Source organism: Pararge aegeria, chromosome 17 (assembly GCF_905163445.1).
Source record: "Pararge aegeria chromosome 17, ilParAegt1.1, whole genome shotgun sequence".
NCBI lineage: Eukaryota > Metazoa > Arthropoda > Insecta > Lepidoptera > Nymphalidae > Pararge > Pararge aegeria.
Genome location: NC_053196.1, coordinates 4,967,249 through 4,990,482, shown reverse-complemented (window position 1 = coordinate 4,990,482; position 23,234 = coordinate 4,967,249). Strand labels below are relative to the sequence as shown.

The following is a 23,234-nucleotide window of genomic DNA, read 5'->3' as shown; positions in this document are numbered from 1 at the left end:
CTCAGTAGTACGAGATCTCATGTAAACTAACATCAAATCCACTCTAGCGTTAAACTGCCATTTTGTATGAAAGGCAAGTCCTTAAAATTTGATACCTCCATACTTTGACAGATAAACTAGTATTAGTTGCAACCAATCCGCACTTGGCCAGCGTGGTTGACTACGGCAGTTAACCCTTCTCATTCTGAGGGGAAACGCCTGCCCTGTAAGTAGTGGGCCTATTAATGATGAAGTTACTCATATCACCAAAATGAAAACCTCTGTACAAAAAAAATGGCTGCTAAGATGTAAATTTAATGCAATAGAAACTCTTTGCGAGTTACCTATTTTAAAGTCGGAAAGTTGGCGAAATGCAGTGAAATAAAATGAAATGATATCTCTCGGAGTGCCGCTTAGGGAATGAAATCTTATTTAAGATGCAATATGACGAGTCGTAAAGCAGTATTGTAGTAAATGGCGTGAACGGGAGATATTGCGAGAACTGCTCAGGATTTTTTAATAAAGGAATCCTTTTGATGTGTAGCTTTTACGGTATTGCTATTACTAACCAGTTCTCATTCCCATACAAAACACCGTGCAAAACTATCAATTTTTTTCCCACTGAAGTATATTTCAGAAGCCTATCAACATCCCACTGTTGCACACAGGCAATCTCTCCCAGAAGAGAGGGGGATACAAAGCATAGAACCACCGCACTGCTTCAATGCAGTTTTTACCCTTTAAAGATTATTATAACATATTAGTAAAAATAACCGGTTCTGACGGTTTAATGAATTCTCCGAGGCACCACCAATTGAAACGAAGACGGCGGATTGGCGCAGTAGGCAGCGAGCCTGCTTTCTGAGCCAAGGCCGTGGGTTCGATTCCTACAACTGGACAATGTTGTGGACTGTGTGATGAACATGAATGTTTTTCAATGAATGAATGAATGAATACACTTTTATTGTACGCCACATAAACATAACAAATTAAAAGTAAAAATTTAAAAAAATGTATACAATTTGGCGGCCTTATCGCTACATAGCGATCTCTTCCAGGCAACCAAAGTCGTTAAAAACAGCTCAAGAAGAGAGTCTGGGTGTTTATCTATACATTATAAGTATTTAAGTATATTATTCATATAATTATTCATGAGTTACCTTAGTACCCATAACACAAGCTACGCTTACTTTGGGGCTAGATGGCGATGTTTGTATTGTCGTAGTATATTTATTTATTTAATTACCAATTCCGGGCTGGTACTGAGTATTTAAACAGAGAAGTCTAATAGCTTACACATCTTGACCCGACCCAATCGAATCCAATACCTTGAATATTTAATAGGGTCCCCATACAAGAATCGTGCTTTTGGAGTCCTTTCTCACTATCATTATCACATTACCGGCCCTCTACAGGGCACGGGTTTCCTCACAGAATGAGAAGGTTTTAGGCCGTATTCCACCACGCTGTCCCACACACCTTTGAGAAAGTTATACAGAACTCTCAGGCGTGCAGAGTTCATCACGATGTAAACCTTCACCGTTATAACAAGTGAAATTTAATTGCATAAATTAAAAACGCACATAACTATGAAAAGTAAGCCGTCACCACTGGTCTATCACCGCTTACCACTGGGCTTTGACTTCTTATGCTGCTTTTTGCTCGATCCATATAATGTTAACACTTAATAGTGTTTCATATTGCACGTATTGCACATTGGTATAATACGTTTATGTATAAGTCCCGAGTTAAAAAAAAGAGTTTAGAGAAAGAGCGTTAGAAGTTATAGGTAGGCAAAAAAAATTATTAAAACGCAGTAGTGATTAACGATAAATATTAAAATCAATCAAAAAGGTTTTATTAACGTAATAATGTTTATTTATTCACACTGTACAGTTACGAAACACGTGTTCTAAATATAAAAATACTAGTACATATATACAACTTGAACATAGTTATCGATTTTAATGCCACCTGGAACTAACATTACAATGTAGAATTCAGGTGTCGGTGTGCGCGCATCGTAAAAATTCACACTCATAATTTTTCTCCATCGCGCCAAAAGAAATATAACTTCGCATTTCATACGTTAACGTGTCTGAATTCGTTTGAACTGCGATGCGACGCAGCGGTGTCGCCGGTCGATACGTCGCGACAAACCGTCATCTAATCCGGCCTTACACAACGAAACCATTTCATAAAACAAGCATAAAACGGTATCTTTTAAGAAATGCATATCGAAGAGTTATTGAATTCAAGGCGTGTTTTCAGATATCGGATAAAAGAAGACTTTAGTATACGGAAGTCTATATCAGTACACTATTTGTTTACCAGAACTACGAAATACATATCGGAGCGTAATTGAATTTGAGATATGTTTCTCGATAATTTATAAATTTTTCAAATGAATATAAAAATTTCAGAACCAACCGGACTTGAAATTGCTGCTCTTTTGCAATCTCTTGAATTTTTGATATCTTTTTCAATAATTTATAATTTTTTTTAATGCATATAAAAATTTTGGAAGCAAATAAACTTGAACCAGCGAATCTCTGGCAATCGCGACCTGAGAGAGTCACCAGAGCGTCGCAGATTAAAGGCAATGGATATCATTGTGTGTGTGTGATAAAAGCAGGTTTTTACCGGATGGATTCGAATCCCACCAGTTTTGAAATTTTTATTCATTTTTGAACTATAGAATTAAATATATATGTATTAAACGCGGACGAAGCTGTGATAGCGATAGCGATAAATTAATAGAATGGAAAATAGAATGGAAAAAAATACAATAATTGGTACTAACATAACAAAGAAAAAGAAAAGAAAATAACTGAATAAAAATGACACTATCATGCCGTACTTTTAAAACTATTTTGACTTCTTTTTTGAAATAAACGCTGACGAAGAATGCGGGCAACAGCTAGCAATAAATAAAGTTTTATAAATCCGCAATAAATTAGCGTTTACAAACTTGGGGTGTCCCAAATAAAGTGGTTTATTTACTTTTTAAATTATACATTGAGGCCGAAGTAATTTGCTACTCCGCAATCTAAACTACTAAAAACTAAAAATTATTATCTGACTAACATACTTTTCCATTACTACTTAAATAAAAATGAATTTTCATCTCCTTTCCATTATGAAGTTTACTTTCTTTTAAAAAGTTTATATTTTTTTGTTTTTATATGTGATTTCATAACTGGACTTCCCTCAACTAAATAGGTACTGACAGAATACCAGCGTTGTGGGTACATTAGTATCCGGAACATTAAGCTGAGTCAGAACCTTTTTATTGGCACGACACATCGTAGACTTAAGCTATTAATAATTAAGTACAAAAGTTTTAAGTTACTCCGTATGTAAGTCTGTTTGTGTTGTTCTGGTAAATAAACAAATTCTATTCTATTCTATTCAATCTATAACAAGTGCTATTTTTCAGTTCTTAATACTATGTATTTGTTTGTTACAGTTATAATCAATCCGAAGCTGCCCCCGAACAACAAGGAAGGCGCTAAGAGCTTTAACTTTGATTTCTCCTACTGGTCGCATAATGTGAGTACATAATCTATCCTACATCCACTATATTTTCACCCCTGTACGGGAAAATTATGATGTCAGCAGTCTATTTTTGTGTGTGTTATCTATTGAGTTAGTTTTTTTATATGTAATTTATTATATGATCGATACCTATACAAAAACAATACGCAACTTGTAAACGGTCTGTTATCATATACAAGCTCCAGTAACGCAAAAAATCCTTACTAGTACTAAAATGCGTAAGTGTCTTTTCGTGCTTCGGCTATGAATGCGAAAGGGTATTGTCGTGTCGGCTTCTTCTCGGTAGAATAGCCTTACGAACCGGTGGTAGAGATATAAACAGACAGACTTGACGTTTCAAAAGTGCATGGAAGTGTGTGAATTTTTAATTTTGTGCGACTGTTTTGTCTGTTGGTAGGCTTAGGCCGTGACCAGTTACAACCATACTTACAAAGATATGCCGATAAGCGATTTAGCGTTCCGGTGTGATGTCGGGGGTACGGTCTTACTCCCTAACAGATTAGCCCGCTACCATCTTAAACTGCATCATCACTTACCACGGGTTGAGATTGCAGTCAACTGCTTACTTGTAGTGGAATAAAAAAAATCTAAAAGTGTAGTTGTTTGTTTTTCTAAGTAAGCAATCAATCAACTCAATTTTTGGTATATAAACCTTATTAAGCACAAACGCGGCGCACTTACTAGTTAAAAAGAAACGGCGTCCGCGCCTGAAGCTAGCTAGTTGAAATAGATGGGTAGGTACTCGTTAGTTAGGGCCAAAAATAAATTATTCTAATTATTAAACTAATAAAACAGTAGTAAATAATAAATTTTAACAAAGAATTAAGATAAATGAAACTGCACCAACAATGGGATAGATAACTTGGTGATCTCCACACACTTCTTTTTGAAGTACAGAAGGAGTACAACTGTACATCCTACGGCGTCCAGGTTGGACGGTACTTTTTACCCCATGAGATCACAATAAATATGGCTCGAAGGATTATTTTACAAATTAAATTGCAAAATACGCAAGCGGCAAGACGCAATACTTTATCTACTTTCATAGGTAACTACAACTAAATGCAAAAGTGTTAAGCGCTAACAGCTTTAAAAGATGTATCCATTGTCTAATCCTCACACCATGTCAAGCGAAATAATGACAAAGGTATGAACGAAGCCATAGTGTAGCGATGCATTCGTAAACGGACCTGCACAGAAGGTTCTATAATTTTGAAAGTTGCAACGATTATGCATTTAAGTCGGTGTAATTATAAATTCAGATATTAGTGCGTCAAAACAAATCAGCTTTATAAGTCGTAACTATTATACTCTGTCTCTATTTTTATTCTCTCTTTGTTTTACGACAAAGAAAGACTATCTCCCACCTCTCAAGTGTCTCACTTGTTCCGTTCGCAAAGGTAGCCGGGAAGAGATCACTTTTGGTGATAACGTCGCCTTTTTCTTCAAAATTATCTTTATTTTTACCTGTATTTTTTATCCGTTTTTATGCAATAAATTTATTAAAATAAAAATTTAAAAATACTTGTAATAGTCTTACAGATATTTATATATGTATGGTTTGTTAAAGTATATATTGGTATTCTTATTTCTTCAAACATATGTTATTTCTTAATACAACGTGTACTGTCTCTGAGACTTATCTGTGAGCCCGAAAACCTTTTGAGAAAACCACTGCCATAGTTTTTAATGAAAGAAATCATATACAGCCCCTAACATCACATGCAAAATTAAAATCATGTTAATCCTGTCACTTTATTAGGTACGCGTTCTATAGCGTAGTTACTAGGCGCGTGTCGATCTTTTAAGTTAAACAGGGTTGTCATAAGTAAACACTTGAAATGTTTTGAATTTCTTTTTAGGGAAAAATAAATATGTTTCTTTTGATTTAATATTTTTACAGGGTGATTCCTTATGAAATACACGTAAACTTCCTTTACTATTATTTCGTAATTCTGTTACACGTTGTATAACGAAACTATTCCTTAATTTGTGTTTTCTAGTTTATATATGAGCATGTAGCGCCGCCTGTTAAGTCCGCTTGGCGGATAGAAATGGCCACCTTTTATACTCTACTCGTTTTCTATTCTTCTTTTGTTTTTATTAACTCGTAGTGGCGTGCAAATAAAGAATATAAATAAATAAAAAATAAGTTAACGCAAATGCAATACGTATTTATACACATATAGATTGTGTATATATACATATTGCATTAGTGTCTAGGAAACTATTTAATATATATCTCAAATAGTTTCCTAGACACTAATCACTAGTGTGTCTAGCAATAAGCCACACAAGGTATTATACATTATGCTGTATGGTCTCGGAACAAACGCACAGATTGGCTTCCAAAACAGATTTCCTCTGCCAATAGAGAAGATTAGTTTGAGGGGCTGCGACGCGATTGGGTATTAGTTTTCAATTACTTACTTCCTAAAGTAAACTCAGGCTTTGCATTCACTTCCTTGTTTTGTCTGAGTTTATTTACTTCACAATAAATGTTTTGTATAAATTTATTATGTATGTTTTGACGGCCGATTGACGCAGTGGATAGCGACTCTGCTTTCTGAATACAAGGCCATTGGTTCGATTCCCACAACTGGAAAATGTTTGGGTGGTGAACATGAATGTTTTTAGTTCCTAGGTGGTTCTATCTGTATATTATAAGTATTAATGTATATTATTCATAAAAATATTTAGCAGTCATCTTAGTTCCCATAACACAAGCTTGACGTGTCTAGATGGCGTGTGTATTATCGAAGTATATTTATTTATTTTTATGGATATATAAAATGTTCCTGCAACCACTTCTATTTCGAAAAAATCAACGCTATAAATTAGTATACTCATGAACAATCACGGCCAGAAAATGACCTTGTTTATACCACTATAAGTTAACCCTTGATTGTAATCTCACGTGTTGGGAAGTGATGATGCAGTCTAAAATGGTAGCGGTCTAATCTGTTAGGGAGTAAGGTCATACACCTAATAGGTTTCTACGCAACATCGCTTAGCGGTGCCTCTATGTAGGTAAGGTTAGGGCTGTGCAGGTTTCCTCACGATGTTTTCCTTCACCGTTGAAGCAAGTGATATTTTAATTACTTAAAACGCACATAACTTAGAAAGTTAGAGGAGCTGGGATTCGAACTCGGCCCCCTAAAAGTCCAGCTCCTACCCAATGCGCTATCACTGCTTCTTACGAGTAATATATCAATATGTTATTACTCGTTAAGGAAATAGGAAGGCAGCCATATTAGATCTGGCACCAACGGGATTAGGGTATTAGATATCTGTTGAAAGTAATAAGGCTTCTAATGCCAACCATTGCTGTCTCTTTATGTAATGAGCCTTTCTATATCTTATTATCAATTGCATTAATCAATGATTATGACAATGATTATATGTCGATTGTGTACTTTCTATTTAAATAGCAATATAAGCGCACAAAAGTAAGTGTTTTACTAAATCACATTACAAATCATTCTTGGCTTTTCCCTCCCAAATATAACATGTATGTTTACTACATATTAAACATTCTCTTGAATCACCGATCTATGGCTTAAAACTAAATTAAAATCCATTGCGTAGTTTTAAAGATGTCAGCGGACAAACAGCGACAGTGACTTTGTTTTATACTATTACAGATCATTAATAGGCATGAAATTTTAAGTAAGTAATTTTATTGCTTACTTAAAATTTCAAGTAAGTAATAAATTTTAAGTTATAACATATATTATTACCAACTTAAAATTTCATCATTACTGATTGACTCAGGTCTCTTCCCTCATAGAAGAACGCGTCTTAGTGTATTGGTAGGGTGGGTCTTTGCTCTTAAACGCTACTCCTATCCGAGATGGTGGGCTCTAAAAAAGCCGCACGATAACCCCAACCTGGTAGTAGTCGAGGCGTCCTCGTACTCCCAAACCGATCTCATCAGGAGACGCCCCAAACACGCGTAGGTTTCCTTAAAGAACAAATAACTAATGACAATGCATCTCAAGTAGGATGCATCGCCCTTCAGACGGGAACACATCAAAATACTGCAGCAGTAGCGGCAGAAGTAAACGTAAACGCCTACGAAGACGCTGTGTGCCCTATTTCTGATGTCTTCTGGACGTGGTCATTTAGACTAAACCCTAGTCCATGAACTCGCAGCCATTAGTTATCAGTCGATCCTCCCGAGACGATATAAACAAGAATGAGATTTATTTGAAAATATTGATTACGGTATTTAATATCAGTGAATCGAGGAGCTTTTGCATGTCAAAGCAATTTATTAGCTGCGAGCTGTGAACCCAGGCGGGTCAACTGTCTGCCAGGCCAGACTGGCCATTAAGGTCGTGAACCCACGCGCTAATCCTAAAGATGTATAAGTTTTCTTCATTAGTAACAATGAACTCGGAATACTATTTTGTTTCTTCTTACTAATGGCATAGAGTTACATGAATGAATGAATGAATACGTTTATTGTACAGAAAACAAATATAACAACAAAAAAATGCGAATACAATAGAAGAACCGTCCCATGTAGTGTGATGTAGGTAGAAATTGCCTCGTTCAGCGCAACGCTTCAAACCGCAAACTCCAATCTCTGTGTCAATAATAATTAATTTGCAATACGATTTCTACCACGGCCTGTGGAATGGTTCGATTTGCGGTTAAATCTCCGAATGGACTACGATTCAAATGACAATATTATCTTTAGGTATTTCATTTAAAGCATCTAAAGTAGGTAATTAATAAAGCTAAAGAGTTCGTGTTTTTTAACAAGCTAACTTCTGCAACTAATTGTCACATGTTAACAATATTTTCTTGAAGAAGGCTTTCCGCTATGCACAATTTTAAATTTTTCTCACTATGGGTCGAATAGGGGAGGCAAATTTGTATGAACGCGCCTCATTTTTTGAAGTTATATCGATAAAGGATTTAGGCTCACAATAATTAAAATGGTAAAAAACATGTTTCCGGACTTGTAAAAAATACTGGCAATAATTAAAATGGTGTAAAATACAAATTTTGAAATTATATATATGTATACAGATATATTTTTTTCGTAGTCGTAATTTTAAACAGTGGTATACGTATTATAAGTATCTACATATAAGGTATCTACTAAAGTATCCATGCAAGGGTTTGTAATTTTATGCGTCTTTCCAGCTAAATTACAGATTCGTTTCATAAAGGAGGTACGATTGTTTTGATATTTAATAAACCGGCGAACAGCACGATGTTACAGGATTTGCAATTTTAATGACGGATTTCGCCGCATCTGTTCAATTTATGCAAATTCATTAGACGGTTCCCACACGCTGTGGATATGAAATTTATGTTCTGATTTAAATATTTATATGAACTATTTACACTAGCTGTGGTTTAGTTTGAATGATTGATTTCATCGGCGATGAGTTCTTGGTTTTTTATTTATTTTTTTATTATTTATTTATATTTATAATTTGTGAATTTTCTCTGGCCTGGTCTGGTGGGAGGTTTCGGCCGATAAAGACATGCCGCTAAATGATTTAGCGTTCTGCTGCGATGTCTTATGGAAACCGAAATAGGCACGGCAGTTAACTGATATGGGTTCAATATAAGTTAACTGCTGTGCCATAACAGGTTAGCCCTAAATCATCTTAGATTGCATCATCACTTAACAGCCGGTGAGATTGCAGTCAAGGGCTAACTGATAGTAAAAAAAAAGTCTTAGCGATATACGAAATGTCATAAGCTATCAGTAATTTTTACAATTTACAAAGGAGCTGAACAACTGTATTTTTTATACCGTCATCCTTTCTTTCCTTAGGCAATCGTTGTCTTTGAAGATTTTAATATATGAATTTTGTCCACAGCCACATGACCCGGAGTTCTCCTCTCAAATTATGGTTTACAAAGATATCGGCGAAGAAATGCTTCAACATGCCTTTGATGGTACGTCATATATTTAATTTGGCTTCCTTCTTTAAATCAGTACATCCACTGTTATTTTTTTGTAAGAAATCTGGGCACTTGTATATTAAAACGTAAGTAAGTAGTAATAAATTGTATAATAAAACGCATAATAAAACGCAAGTAGTAATAAATTTTAAGATGCTAAAACGATTTCGACTTATAAGTAGGTAGATAGTATAGGGGGCAGTGGCGTGCATAGAGGGTATGCACAGGGTATGTAGGCTTTTTTTGTTTTTTTTTTTTTATTAACGATAGGCCAGCGTTTGACGACAATCATGCCCGTTAGAAAGCAATGATGAGGTCTAGGTTGGAGCACGCTTGCCTAGAAAAAGCCTATTCACTCTAGCCTTGAAGGTACCTAAATTATACGTGGCAGGAAACACAGTTACCGGGAGGGCGTTCCACATCTTAGCGGCACGTATCAGAAACGTGGATAAAAAACGTTTCGTGCGTGTTGATGGGATATCAACCACATAAGGATGCCACCGCTCTCGGTGTCTCGCTGTTCTGTGGTAAAACGGGGAAGGGGGAACAAGATTGTGAAGTTCCTGAGCACACTCACCGAAGTATATCCGGTAAAAAACCGATAAACAGGCAACATTGCGTCGGTGCTGGAGACTATGTAGTTTCGCCTGCGTTAACGAATTGTCGCCTATAATTCTCCTGGCGCGACGATCCACCGAATCCAAAGCTTCAAGTTGGTACTTGGCAGAGCCACCCCACAGGTGACTACAGTACTCCATGCAGGTTCGCACTTGAGCCTGGTACAGTGCGAGGCGTTGACCTGGCGTGAAGTACCGCCTAACGTTATTGAGGATACCAAGTTTTTTAGCTGCCACTTTGGCTTTGGACTCGATGCATTTGCCAAAATTGAGATTGGATGAGATGTTGACACCCAAGAGCTCAATATGGTCGCTAATTGGTACGGATACACCCCGGAAAGTGGGAGCCAAGGTGAAAGGGCTCTTTTTTGCGGAAAATAAACACGACTGCGTCTTGGCAGCATTGAACTTAACCAAATTGGCGTCACCCCAATCAGACACCTCTTTTAGAGTCAAGTTAATACGCTCCACCAAGGACTCTCTATGCTCAAGGATATCATTAGCACTGGCCCTAGGGCTGGACAAGTACCTCTCCGTAACGGTGCTGTCATCAGCGTACCCAAAAAGATTGGGATTCAAAAGATCGTTGATGTGTAGCAGAAAGAGAGTAGCGGAGAGGACAGATCCCTGAGGAACACCGGCATTGACAGCCATGAGGTTAGAAGAGTGGCCATCGACAACCACTCGAAAAGACCGTTCCCTCAAAAAATCAGATATCCAGCTGCAAAGGCCAGCAGGTATTCCGTAAGCAGAAAGCTTACTGAGAAGGCCGCCGTGCCAGACCCGATCAAAAGCCTTGGAGATATCCAGAGAGACAGCAAGTGCCTCACCGTGTTTCTCAATGGCTTCGCCCCATGTATGAGTGGCATACACTAGAAGATCACCAGTAGACCGGTTCTTACGGAAACCATACTGTCGGTCTGATATAAGATCGTTTCCTTCTAGTATGAGAGGAGCTTGTTATTGAGTACACGTTCCATAGTTTTACAGAGTATGGACGTGATGGCAATAGGTCTGTCAATGGCAATTGGTCTGTAAATAGGCTATATAAAATGAAGAAAATTTCCAGTACGAGATATAAATACTTAAGGATAGGCTTTTTATAACTCTTACAATGCCTATCCTTAAATTTTTTATAACTCGTAATGGAGATTTTCTTCATTTGATATCATCTGCATACCCTGTGCATACCCTCTATGCACGCCACTGATAGGGGGAAAGTTTGAATACTAGCACGCACTTTTAACTTTTCTAAGTTATGTGCGTTTTAAGCAATTAAAATATTACTTGCTTCAACGGTGAAGGAAAACATCGTGAATAAACCTGCATACCTGAGAGTTCTCCAGAATGTTCTCAAAGGTGTGTAAAGTCCGCCAATCTGCACTGGGCCAGCGTGGTGGACCCCTTCTCATTGTGGGAGAAGACCCGTGCCCTGTAATGGGTTGATATGATAAGGATGATGATGAAATGGGTCCTTTACTAGCATTTAGGTACAGATCCCTCACAAAAATACATCTCTAAGCCTATTCTTTAGGACTCTTTTCGAAGCCTTAAGGCAACAAATGCAGAGACATTTGTGTTCCTAAACTCATTCATCACACTGGAAACAATAATGTATGTTGTCCAACCACCAAAGTAGTTCTGGTTTTTTGCACTACTTCCTCACTATAACTGTGCCGTGTGGTGCCTGCAGATACATTAATACAGTTGTCAGTACAGTACCCCTCTTCTTCCCGCGTACCTCGTACGAGGCGACTAAGGGAGTATAACGGAGAACGGGCAGTAGCGTTCTCTGCGCCACTACCATCATCTACGACGATCACCAAGCCGTTTGCCCAGCGTGGTGATGGGCAAATCCTTCCTCGTTTATTCCAGCAGTGGATTGTTACAGGCTATTATTGAATTTATGTTTAGTAGAAGCACATAAAAAAGTCACATCGATTTTTAACAAGCAAATAACGCACTATTAAGGTGCTTATAGCGACGAATGATTGCCCCCACAAATTGTTTGCCAAACGACCTAACTAAAAGCGGATTAAAACACTATTTATTGTTAATTGCAATATAAATAATGGTATGCAATCGCAGCGTTCAAACGGTTGTACGGTTGTACCCATTTAAATGGTTTATATCTATTCGAAGTTTATTTCATTATAGTAACCACCTTACCATACATCTTATATGCATATAATTGGCCGATTGGCGCAGTTTGCAGCGATCCTGCTTTCTGAGCCCCAGGCCGTGGGTTCGATTCCCACTACTGGAAAATGTCTGTGTGATGAGCATGTATATTTTTCAGTGTCTGGGTGTTTATATGTATATTTTAAGTATTTATGAATGTTATTCATAAAAATATTCATCAGTTGTCTTAGTACCCATAACACAAGCTACGCTTACTTTGGGGCTAGATGGCGATGTGTGTACTGTCCTAGTATATTTATTATATTTATTTATTTATATGTTTCTTGTGTGCGTGTGTATGTCACTGAACTCCTCCTAGACGGCTGGACCGATTTGAAAAAAATTTTTGGTATACGTTCGGGTGGCACACTGTATGGTTTAGATTCACAAATTAGCTCCACAGATGGCGCTGGGGTCCGCTAGTGTAATATAAATAACGTTCATACATCATTTATAATAGCAGCCAAGCTTCGTATTAGTGGGAAGAACTTTAACTATAACTAACATCTACTATTTTATCCGCAGGTTACAACATATGCATATTCGCCTACGGACAGACTGGCGCGGGAAAGTCCTACACGATGATGGGCCGTGGCGAGGATGGCCAGGAAGGTATCATCCCGCAAATCTGTAAGGACCTGTTCCGGCGCATACGCCAGACGACCTCGGAAGACCAGTCGTACTCGGTAAGATATGAAACCAGTGTACAACACAATATATAGGGTTATATAAAAAATTCCGGAAAGGTCTCCTGTAGTTAAAAACCCCCGATTTTCAATATACTGTATTCTTTCTGACTGATTTTCATCAAATATAGCTAAGAACACTCTCGACAAACAAAAAACAAAATGAAAATTGGCTCATCCGTTCGGAAGCTATGATGCCACAGACAGACACACACACAGACACATCAAACTTATAACACCCCGTGTTTCGTCGGGGGTTAAAAATATAAAAAAACAAGGCAAAAATGTGTGCCGTTCAATGTTTTTTTTCCGATCGACAGGGTTAAGATGTGTGCCAAGAGATAGTTATGTCTTCCCATCATTTCGTCTTAACTCATATAAATAGAAAGAGAAAATGGTAGACATAATTATTTATCACGGGGCGCGCATGTCAGCACTACATGCCGTGTTTAGAATCCTCGTAGCTTTTGTTTTAATATAACTAAATGTAGTTTCACCATCACCCAACCACAATGTGTACGTGCGTTACAAAAGTGCCTTCTTTAGGTACCTATTGTGGATTATTTTACACGTTATTTTTATAGAAAGAAGGACCAAGCAAATGGTGTGTTAAAGACCATCGGCTATAAACAGAGTAACACTTCGCAGGACTGCAAAGAACAAGAAGAACCAAGAAGTGCCGCCCCGTGTAAACCACCTGTTTATCAATCTGTGTGCTACCTTGGCCGTAGGTTTTAAGCCTTATGTGCCTGCAATTACAACAGCAACCATGCTTGACCGGAACACAGATATGCAACTATGAAGCAGATATAAGCATAGCGGTAGTACTTTCTCGGACGAGCTCTGCCACAAAAAACTCTAATACTAGCTACTATATCTTTACTGAAGTCTTCATAATTTTGACAGATATCTCTAATTTTTACCAGGTGGAGGTGTCATACATGGAAATTTACTGCGAGCGAGTACGCGACCTTCTCAACCCAAAGAACAAGGGCAATTTGCGCGTGCGTGAACATCCGGCTCTCGGCCCCTACGTTGAGGACCTGAGCAAGCTTGCCGTCATGTCCTACCAAGACATCTACGACCTCATCGATGAGGGTAACAAGGCCAGGTAAGAAATGTTATGTTTCATATCCTCTCGATTTTTATGTCCCTTTTAAGCAATGTGGTGAATCCGATTATGTAAGTCTGAATTTTCTAGTGCCATTTTGGCACGCGAACTCGTGAATGTTTTTATGGTAATTTTATACAAAACTATATGGTAATCCGGCGCACTTGTGGCGACATTCTAAGCAAGCTTGCCTTTATATCATACCAGTCTTCTACCTCATTAGTAAGTGTAACAAGGCCAGGTAAGAATAGTGGTGGTCTATATGAGTTCGTAATCTGCTCATTCAAACTGCAGAACAAAGGTAACTAAACGCTCTGCCCTTATACAGAGAACTTGATTGCTCAGCTTTTCTACCAAGTTTTCTGGGAGCTCATCGATGAGGGTAACAAGGTCCATTAAGACGTAATTTTTTTTTTAATGTATTTAACCTGAGCGTCTTAGAAACACCAACGTCCAGAGAACTTTAGGAAGCTTGCCGTTATGTTAAGGTAATTTTTTTAATTTTTATTATTCCTGAGTAATTTAAGGTTATTTTTAATGGCCCTTCTTTTGAACGACGTTAGTAGGATATAGGATCAGGAAGCAAATAATTCTCACATACACTTCTTAATTATAAAAAAAAATGGAGTTGATTATGAATCATAAATAGGTATTTAACCGAAGTCCTCAGAAACAGTTTCGCCTTGCAGTTCTAAGTCAAGGTGAACATTTGCATGCATTTTACAACATTGCTGCTATACTCGGGGGTTTAGCGTGGTAATGCAAGATTACATGCATATAATTCGTATTATGTAATGCACACTTTATTTTTTCAATATTGTTGAATTCGCTTTCATTGCTGACATATTTGTTTACAAAATGGCCGGTTGATTCAGAAGGAACCGTACTTAGGTATTTCAAAGGATTGTGTCACGGCTGTTCTTACGGCTACTTTTCATCTGGGTGGGCAAAGCAATTACAAAAGATCATCATAGCCAATATGTATCCACTGCTGGCCTCTTTTAAGCAGCGCCAAGTCTTTCTCTTCCAGCCTTCTGCATACAATGGATGCCTGCTACTCACCGAAAGCCGTCCCAGTCGTTGTCAAGGGACGCCATACGGCTGCATGCCGAGTCGTGGCAAATGATAACAGAAAGTTTATTGTTGTATTGCTTGCGACACTATCCTAAAGAAGTTATGACAAACTTCTCTTTCGCCTTACATCATTTTCTTCTTCCAACAGATTATATCTTCTATCTTTTAACAACCTAGCTTTTTGCCAAAACAGGGGTTTACTAATATAACTTAAAAGCTTGAAGCCAGTGAAGCTGTATTATTTTTAAATATCAGTAATTTTACACACCAATAGAATTAAGGCTTGACATTCTAAATTCTAAAACATAACGCCAGCAGTATTAAAATAATACTGCAATGGCAATGATGGAGTAATCCCGCAGTTTTGATAACGTTGTTTTTTTAACCCAATGTCATTTAGGAAGAAAGCTCTACTCATACCACACAGCTTGTTATCTTGGCTTGGAAAGTCATAGTCATTAGAAGTATAACTATGCATTTTAACCAATGAAATTATTCAAAAACGACATCATGAAATAATCACCTAATCCGATTGGCTTATGCGGCACATGTCGGTCCCACCGGACATCCTAGGTCCTAGACTTACTCGTGTTATAGAAATGTGTAAGTTATATTTTAACTTGTCATATTTGTACGATCCAGCGGTGATAGCCTATTTTTATTTTTTTTACGTGGGGAATCCTCATGGATACCAACACACCCGGGGAGGTGCAACGGTTATGTCGGACTCTTACCGACTAAACCCCACGGTGTTAAAACTCGTCGCCTAGTGACTGGATTACGGGAACGCTTTCGCACACGACCGCGAAGCGGTGATAGCCTAGTGGGTAAAGCTTTGGCTACCCTTTCGGGAGTTACGTGCGTTTTTAAAAAAAGAAATAAAATGTCACTTGCTTTTACGGAGAAGGTGAAAACATCGTGAGGAAATCTGCATACCTGAGAGTTTTAATTACGTCATAACAGGAACGAGAAGTCTACCAATCCGCGCTTGGCCAGCGTGGCGGACTAAAACTCCGAGAGAAGACCGTGCCCTGTAGTGGCCCGGTAATGAGTAGATAATAATGATGATGATGATGATATTTGTACGCTTGATTGTTTGTTTGTACGCAGGACGGTCGCAGCAACAAACATGAACGAAACCTCTTCCCGTTCGCACGCAGTATTCACTATATTCTTCACACAGCAAAGACACGATAAGACCACGAATCTCGTCTCTGAAAAGGTAACCATTTATTTAATTTAACAGTCATTTTAATTAATTAAACAAATTAAATAACTTATTACTATTGTATTTTTCTCTTTGTATTTTTACAACTATTACATTTTTTTTAAATTAGTTCACCAGGCTATGTAGTGTTTATATCATTTATTAGTATTACAATAATAGCTTCCATTACAAGCAGAATTGAGAGCTTTAGAAGTTAATTTAATTAAATTGAAACGTCTCCTGATAAACTTTATCAACATTTATAAATAAAAAACACTTTTAAGACGGATTGTTAACATCGTAACTTTACTTGTAGGTTTCAAAAATATCTCTAGTGGATTTGGCCGGCTCAGAGCGAGCTGACTCGACGGGTGCCAAAGGAACGAGGCTGAAGGAAGGTGCTAACATCAACAAATCGCTCACAACGCTCGGAAAAGTTATCTCTGCGCTCGCCGAAATTGTAAGTAACGTTTCCATTACTTATGCGTGAAAAAAGGCTTCCTGGTTGTACAATGAAAAGTTGTCATGTATTAGACTCTTACAACACCTAACGTTGAAAGCAACAATCGTATTTAGTTGGTGTGCTATAGATTAATATTAAATACGACAATAACAACTTAGTATTTACGTGATGTGACACTTAGATGTAACTGGAAAACTATGACAATTAAAGAATTAAACAAGGGTGGAAAGTAATCTGTCAGTTTACGATACCCTTAATGAAATCACGTAATACAACTTTTTATTGTACAACTGAAGAATCTTTGTATTATGTGTCTTTAGTTTTATACATAGTAGCCGGATTGGGGATGTTCGGTTTAAAGACGGGCCAGTATCTTATATATTTAAACGAGCAATTCTTGTATATATATAAATGGAATGTCGGAATCGGCTCAAACGATTTTCATGAAATTTAGTATACGGGGGGTTTCGGGGGCGATGAATCGATCTAGCTAGGATTCATTTTTAGAAAATGTCATTTTATTCGTGTTTTATCAACAAATATATATATAATTAGAATCTCGGAATCGGCTAAAACGATTTTCATGAAATTTAGTATACAAGGGGGTAATATGATCGATAAATTGATCAAGTTAGGATTAATTTATATTGGACATACGACTATTTTTTTAGTCGACTCATTCGCGGACGAAGTTTTTATTATAATTCATTATTGTTTAAAATATTTATAAACTTCAGCATCGTCGCAAGGTTTCCTATCTATTGATATTCTATAAGATATATTTTACGAATTATGATCAAGAACCTCCCTCACCACAGAACTGACATTCCAATTTCTTCTGTTGCCCCTGCCACCTGTATATAATATCAAATCAATAGGGAATTTTAGATAAGGCATCTTCAAGACAAACGCACTACACTTAGGTTTCGACAACATTTAGCATCAAGTGTGATTGTAATGTATATATTTCAAAAAAAATATTTACTTGTTTCACATAAGATCTAACTGTTTTAAACATACTGGTCCTCTTTCGCCCCGGCCTACGCCCACCTCGGCTTCTATCTGTTTAGTGCTATAATGTGGTTGGTAATGTGTAGGTAGCTGTGTACTATATAGTAGTGGGGTGAATGCGTTTGTAATGCTAGGGTTACACGTATCGTCGTTTTTGATGCAGAACAATCTATCGTAGTAGTAGAACTTTTTGTGACAGAGCTCGTCCGAAAAAGTACTACCGCCATGCTGTCCTTGGGTCTGAAGTGCGTGATTGGCGGTGTTATTACAGACACATGAGACGGCTGAGGTTGATGGAAACAGGGTGGTACATTGTAGGACGTGTTTCTTGCATGCCCTGAGAAGTGTTGCTCTGTTTATAGGCGACGGTTTATATTTATCGATTACGTTGATGGTAAATATCTATATCGATAGATATATAGATAATAAAAATATACAAATTATATAATAATAATTTACATTAAAAACGACGATAAATTCTTCCATGTTCTTATAAACAATCTATCATCAAAACTGTCTATGTGTTGTAAATTAGTTTATACAGATTTTATTTAAAATGTTTCTCTAACGTCAATCATATACAATCTAAACTCATGTACTTTTTTATACCGTAGGGTACTTATAAAAAAATAAAATAAAGAGGGAGACAATAAAAAACTATTAATTTTCCTTATTTATGATAAAATCATGCTCATAACACAATTAATTTTAAAATTTTTAAAATTATGATATAAAATGTGACAATATCATTATGTTATACTTCGTATATGATTTCTGTATGTAAATATATATTATGATTTCATTCACATTTCGAATGTCCTTCTGCATCTAATTTGCTTGGATGATGTGTGCAGTCGGTAAGTGGAATGGGTCTTTTTTAATTTTGTGTAAATGTGTGCTCTCTTATTTTGCATGCTTTGTATACTTAAAAATTTGGCTAGTTTTGTTTTCAAAATAAAAATTACACATACTAGGTGGAAACGATAAGTGAATTATCCCTGGACATAAGAATATGATTGATGCTGTTGTGTAAACTACATCGCCTGGTGATAAAAATTACATAAATAACCTAGTTATTGTTATAATTTGTTGTCTACAAATTTAATTATTTATAATAATAAATAATTAATTTATAATAATAAATAATTAATTTGGTATTAAAATAGGTAAAAAAGCTTGCGTTTCCACCCTGTGTATCTTTAACAATGTTTATATCATTAGTAAATAGAACGTGATTCCTACAATCGTTGGTATGACGCAGTCTTTCAAAATTAAAAATAATGGTTTTATCTTTGCCGCTCGCTTACTGAAATAAATTTTCTCCCTCGCACAAAAATCAAAGAAATTGCGAAATCGTTGAAGTTTATTTTTTTAGCTTATCACTATAACTTTACGTATTTTGTTTTGTTTTCCTACACAGTCATTTTACTCCATAACTATAAAATATTTGTATAGCCCCAAGAACAAGATATATCAGGGAAAATACAAAGCTTCATAATAAATTTGATTATTTGTAAAACAAATAAGGCTTTCATCAATTGTTTATAAATTACTCGTAGTCATTGTTATTTTTGTAATAAAAGTAGGTAGGTGCTCTTGAAAGAAATAATCTTAAACGGATTCATTATTATTGTTTACGGCAGGCATCAAAAAGCAAGAAGTCAAAAAAGGCGGACTTCATACCGTACCGCGACTCTGTGCTCACTTGGCTGCTACGTGAGAACCTCGGAGGCAATTCCAAGACCGCCATGATAGCTGCCATTTCACCTGCCGATATCAACTACGACGAAACACTCAGTACATTACGGTAAGACAATAACTTTTACGAATACACAAATAATAAAATAACTAATAGGACGATAAGTCGTATAGTAGGTAGATTATTCATTCATATGCATAATATTACTTATATAAAATTTCTGTTAGGTAAATAAAGATTTGAATTCTCTCGCATAGGCGTTATCATAAAACGGTACATATTATTAGCCCATACTTCTCTGGTAATTTATTATTATACTGCCGTGAAGTGTTAAGAAAAACCAGTAGGATAGATTTACAGTAGTAGAGTGGAATAACTCCTTCTTAAGGTGACCCTGGTCAAACACAGCCTAGACATGAATAAGGTGGACAGTCGACATCTAACGAGTCACAGAAAGCTGCTGGATACAGATGGCAAAAATTCGATGTTCAACAGTGGACGTCCATTGGTTTAGATAACAATGGTGCAATAGTTATCGTCAGATCTTGATGATTACTGAGAGTTATAACTAAATTTGGTTACCGAAACACTGTGGCAAGGTAAATGACCTTCAAATTTTGGTCACCTAGTTACAGACTTTTGCAACAGGTGATTGGTAAAGTGAAAATTTAAAAGATTGATTGTTTATCAATCGAATAAAAAAAAACAAATCAATCTAATCTAAATTCTTTAGATAACAGATTGAATTTAGTAGTGCTATATTCTACACTCTTCTATGTAGATAAGGGATAACACTACTAAATCTTTGGGCATTGTATTGTATTAATTGAGAGGCCTTCAGTTTGCGAGACTGGTGATCTGTCCTCAGTAATATTCCCCATTTCGGGCGTTAAAGACTTGTAATATGCTCTGAACAGATATGCAGATCGCGCTAAGCAAATCGTCTGCAAAGCCGTGGTCAATGAAGACGCGAATGCCAAACTTATCCGAGAACTCAAAGAAGAAATACTCAAACTACGCGAACTCCTCAAAGCGGAAGGCATCGATGTCGAAGAAGGTACGTATAAGCGTTTATTTGAGCTCTTGTTTCTGGAAAATGTTATTACAATTTAACGTGTGCTTAAATTTTGATAAGTATTCAGTGTTTGGGGTTGAATCACGTAGGTTTAGTCGTCATGTGAAAGCTCGATAATTGCTTGAAAAGCTCGTCTTGTGAGTGTTAAAATGTAAGGCCGGCTTTGGGTTATCGTCAATTATGTAAAAGAAGAATAGGTGTACGAATAGGATAAGGTACATTTTCGGATAAATTTATTACTCGCTGAAATAAAATGAAAGAATAAGCGAGCGGTTTGGCGAATGAGTTTTAACTAGCTATAAAAAGAATAGCTTGATGAGAATAAAACGCCACAAAAGTTTTTAAAAAAAGTATGAGTATGATACTAAACTTCAACTTTTGTTTTTCAATTGCGAAGGACCAGATGGTCGAGTCTTATACGAAAAGAAAGATCAGCCTACCAGTAAGTAAAGTAAAGAGGCTTGCATCGCATATGTACACCCCACCTGTACGCTTTGCCTCAGGGTTGCCAGAACAAAAAATATTACATGTTGAATGACAGATATATGGCAACCCGACACATTAAAAAAAGAAAATTGCACCCTTTTCCAGAGCTTGTGGCGTTGTAGGCGTGCATACGTAGCAACAGATATGTAACCGTCACTTGTCGGCATATGATATATATATTATGATACATAATACCTGCGCTTCTATTTATTTATATTGGTGTCGGTGTTGGTTTCTTCAATATTTATTATACGATGTATTTTTAAGTAATTATTTCAACGTCTTCGTGGTAAATTTTAACGTAAATATTTTCATGTGTATATTTACTAATTATTTTCACAATCGCTGAGCATTTTTTGAATTTCGAACTTCGTTTAACTAACATATACTAACACATATTTTAATTTGTCACTACTACATTTTATCGTCACATACTTTCCTGAATTATGGTATTATTAAACTTAAAATGCTCAGATTTTTCTTACCGTTCGCAGGCATTTAGGAATCGTTTTTTTTTAATTATTTTTAAAACATTAAATGAGGAAATGTAAAGCATGTTACGAATATTTGTATTATTTATTGATATAATAAAAAAAATCAACATCATTACAGTATACTGAAATTACATTAAAGTAATGTCGCGAACGGAAACATACCTATTTTTATATCCATGTTTTGCAAACAAGCTTTATAGCTTCGCATGTTTTTTTCTTATCTTTTGTGTCTAATTATAGACTTTATCTTAATTATCGAAACAAAAATATAAAATATTTAGAATAAATACATTTAGATTGCATTTTGAAAGAATACCTAAAATATTGCAATATAGCATTGCTGGAACGTAAATATTTCAATCATTAATTCAGTTTTTTAGTTACTTCAGAACAGTTTGTCAAAGCTTTAAAGTTAACAAACGCGGCAGCGAAGCTACGTTAATCTGTCAAAGGGATTTTAACAGTTTAGTACTGAGCATAGCTTACCTACAGTCCACCATTTTTAATGCTGTCCACGCACAAATCCTTGATTAATTAATCAATAGCGAAAAGGTATTGTATGAAGCAACATTTTCTAAAGCACCTTGTTTTAGTTTTTTATGTATAAAAAGTTTTTACTTTGTATTTTTAAACATACTCAAATATTCCTAAAAGAGGTTCCAACATCATGTATTAATGTCCTATTTCACTAAACCTAGGGATGGCTTAAATCGAATGTCTTATAATTTTGACGATGTCTATAGAAAAAAAAACGTTTCACCAACTCATAAGTATTAGTAAACGGTTGATGTATGCGTCGGATTCTCCTTAGATTAGGCGTTACTTATTTAAGCATTGCCTTGTACGTCGTTAGAGAAAACGGACATTTTATCTATTAATACCTTTACAGAAAAATATTCCAATTTGTACCAAGCCATCACATGTATTTCTGAGTACACGATTATGAAATGATAATGATTACGAAAAAGTTAAACAGTTTACGGTTGAATAAATATCACACACAATTCATATGTTTATGATTCTAGCTATTGAGTTAAAAAGTTCCATATGCGTTGTCGTCTTTAAACCAAACAATAAAATGGTGGACAGTAAGTAGGCCAAAAAGGGCAATACACATTGCATACGAAGTTATCGCATCATAAAATTTGCTTTGACATACAATTACCAAAAACCTATCGATGTGACGCTTGTCTTGACTCAAAAGGATCTCTGTGTACAAAGGGCATGGATGGAATATTAATATTCAGACGAGTTCAAAGTGAATCAATTTAATTAGAGGTATTTTATCAAAATGTAGTCTAAGTTTATTTACTGGTATTTTATCTAGAACAATACAAGTATGAAGGGTTAAACGCACTTGTATTGGTTTGGTGGGCACAACACTTTCACGTAAAAGTTCAAAGCGCAAAAAAGGTTTTTGGTTGCAAAGATAATAATTTTCACAAAACTCATTTTAAGTTGAAATTATTCGGCGGAGTTCAGTCGATAGAGTTTACATGAAAGTTAAGTGTGCAAAAAAAAATGCTCCAACAATTAAATATTACAAATCTTTAAATTCAGTCAAAATATCGCAATGATCTTTCCAAAAGCAATAGGAATCTCTTTACGAGAACTGTCTGTCATCTGAATCTTTCAAAAACAGGTGCAGTTCAAAATCTTTGA

General features: G+C 36.2%; 1 protein-coding gene across 17 annotated transcripts in view; it reads left to right on the top strand.

The window, feature by feature from the left end:
• The window catches only part of LOC120630886 (kinesin-like protein unc-104), a 130,992-nt gene that overhangs the window by 82,661 nt on the left and 25,097 nt on the right, over positions 1–23,234 (top strand). For 9 of the 17 annotated variants that reach the window (XM_039900205.1, XM_039900215.1, XM_039900209.1 and 6 more), the window contains 10 exons: positions 3,449–3,531; positions 9,384–9,462; positions 12,792–12,952; positions 13,879–14,063; positions 16,248–16,359; positions 16,661–16,804; positions 18,673–18,675; positions 19,462–19,625; positions 20,435–20,574; positions 20,990–21,034. In XM_039900205.1, coding sequence (XP_039756139.1) covers positions 3,449–3,531; positions 9,384–9,462; positions 12,792–12,952; positions 13,879–14,063; positions 16,248–16,359; positions 16,661–16,804; positions 18,673–18,675; positions 19,462–19,625; positions 20,435–20,574; positions 20,990–21,034 — 1,116 coding nt within the window. The remainder of the gene's footprint in view (positions 1–3,448; positions 3,532–9,383; positions 9,463–12,791; positions 12,953–13,878; positions 14,064–16,247; positions 16,360–16,660; positions 16,805–18,672; positions 18,676–19,461; positions 19,626–20,434; positions 20,575–20,989; positions 21,035–23,234) is intronic. The other 8 variants (XM_039900216.1, XM_039900217.1, XM_039900221.1 and 5 more) reach the window with 3 other exon arrangements.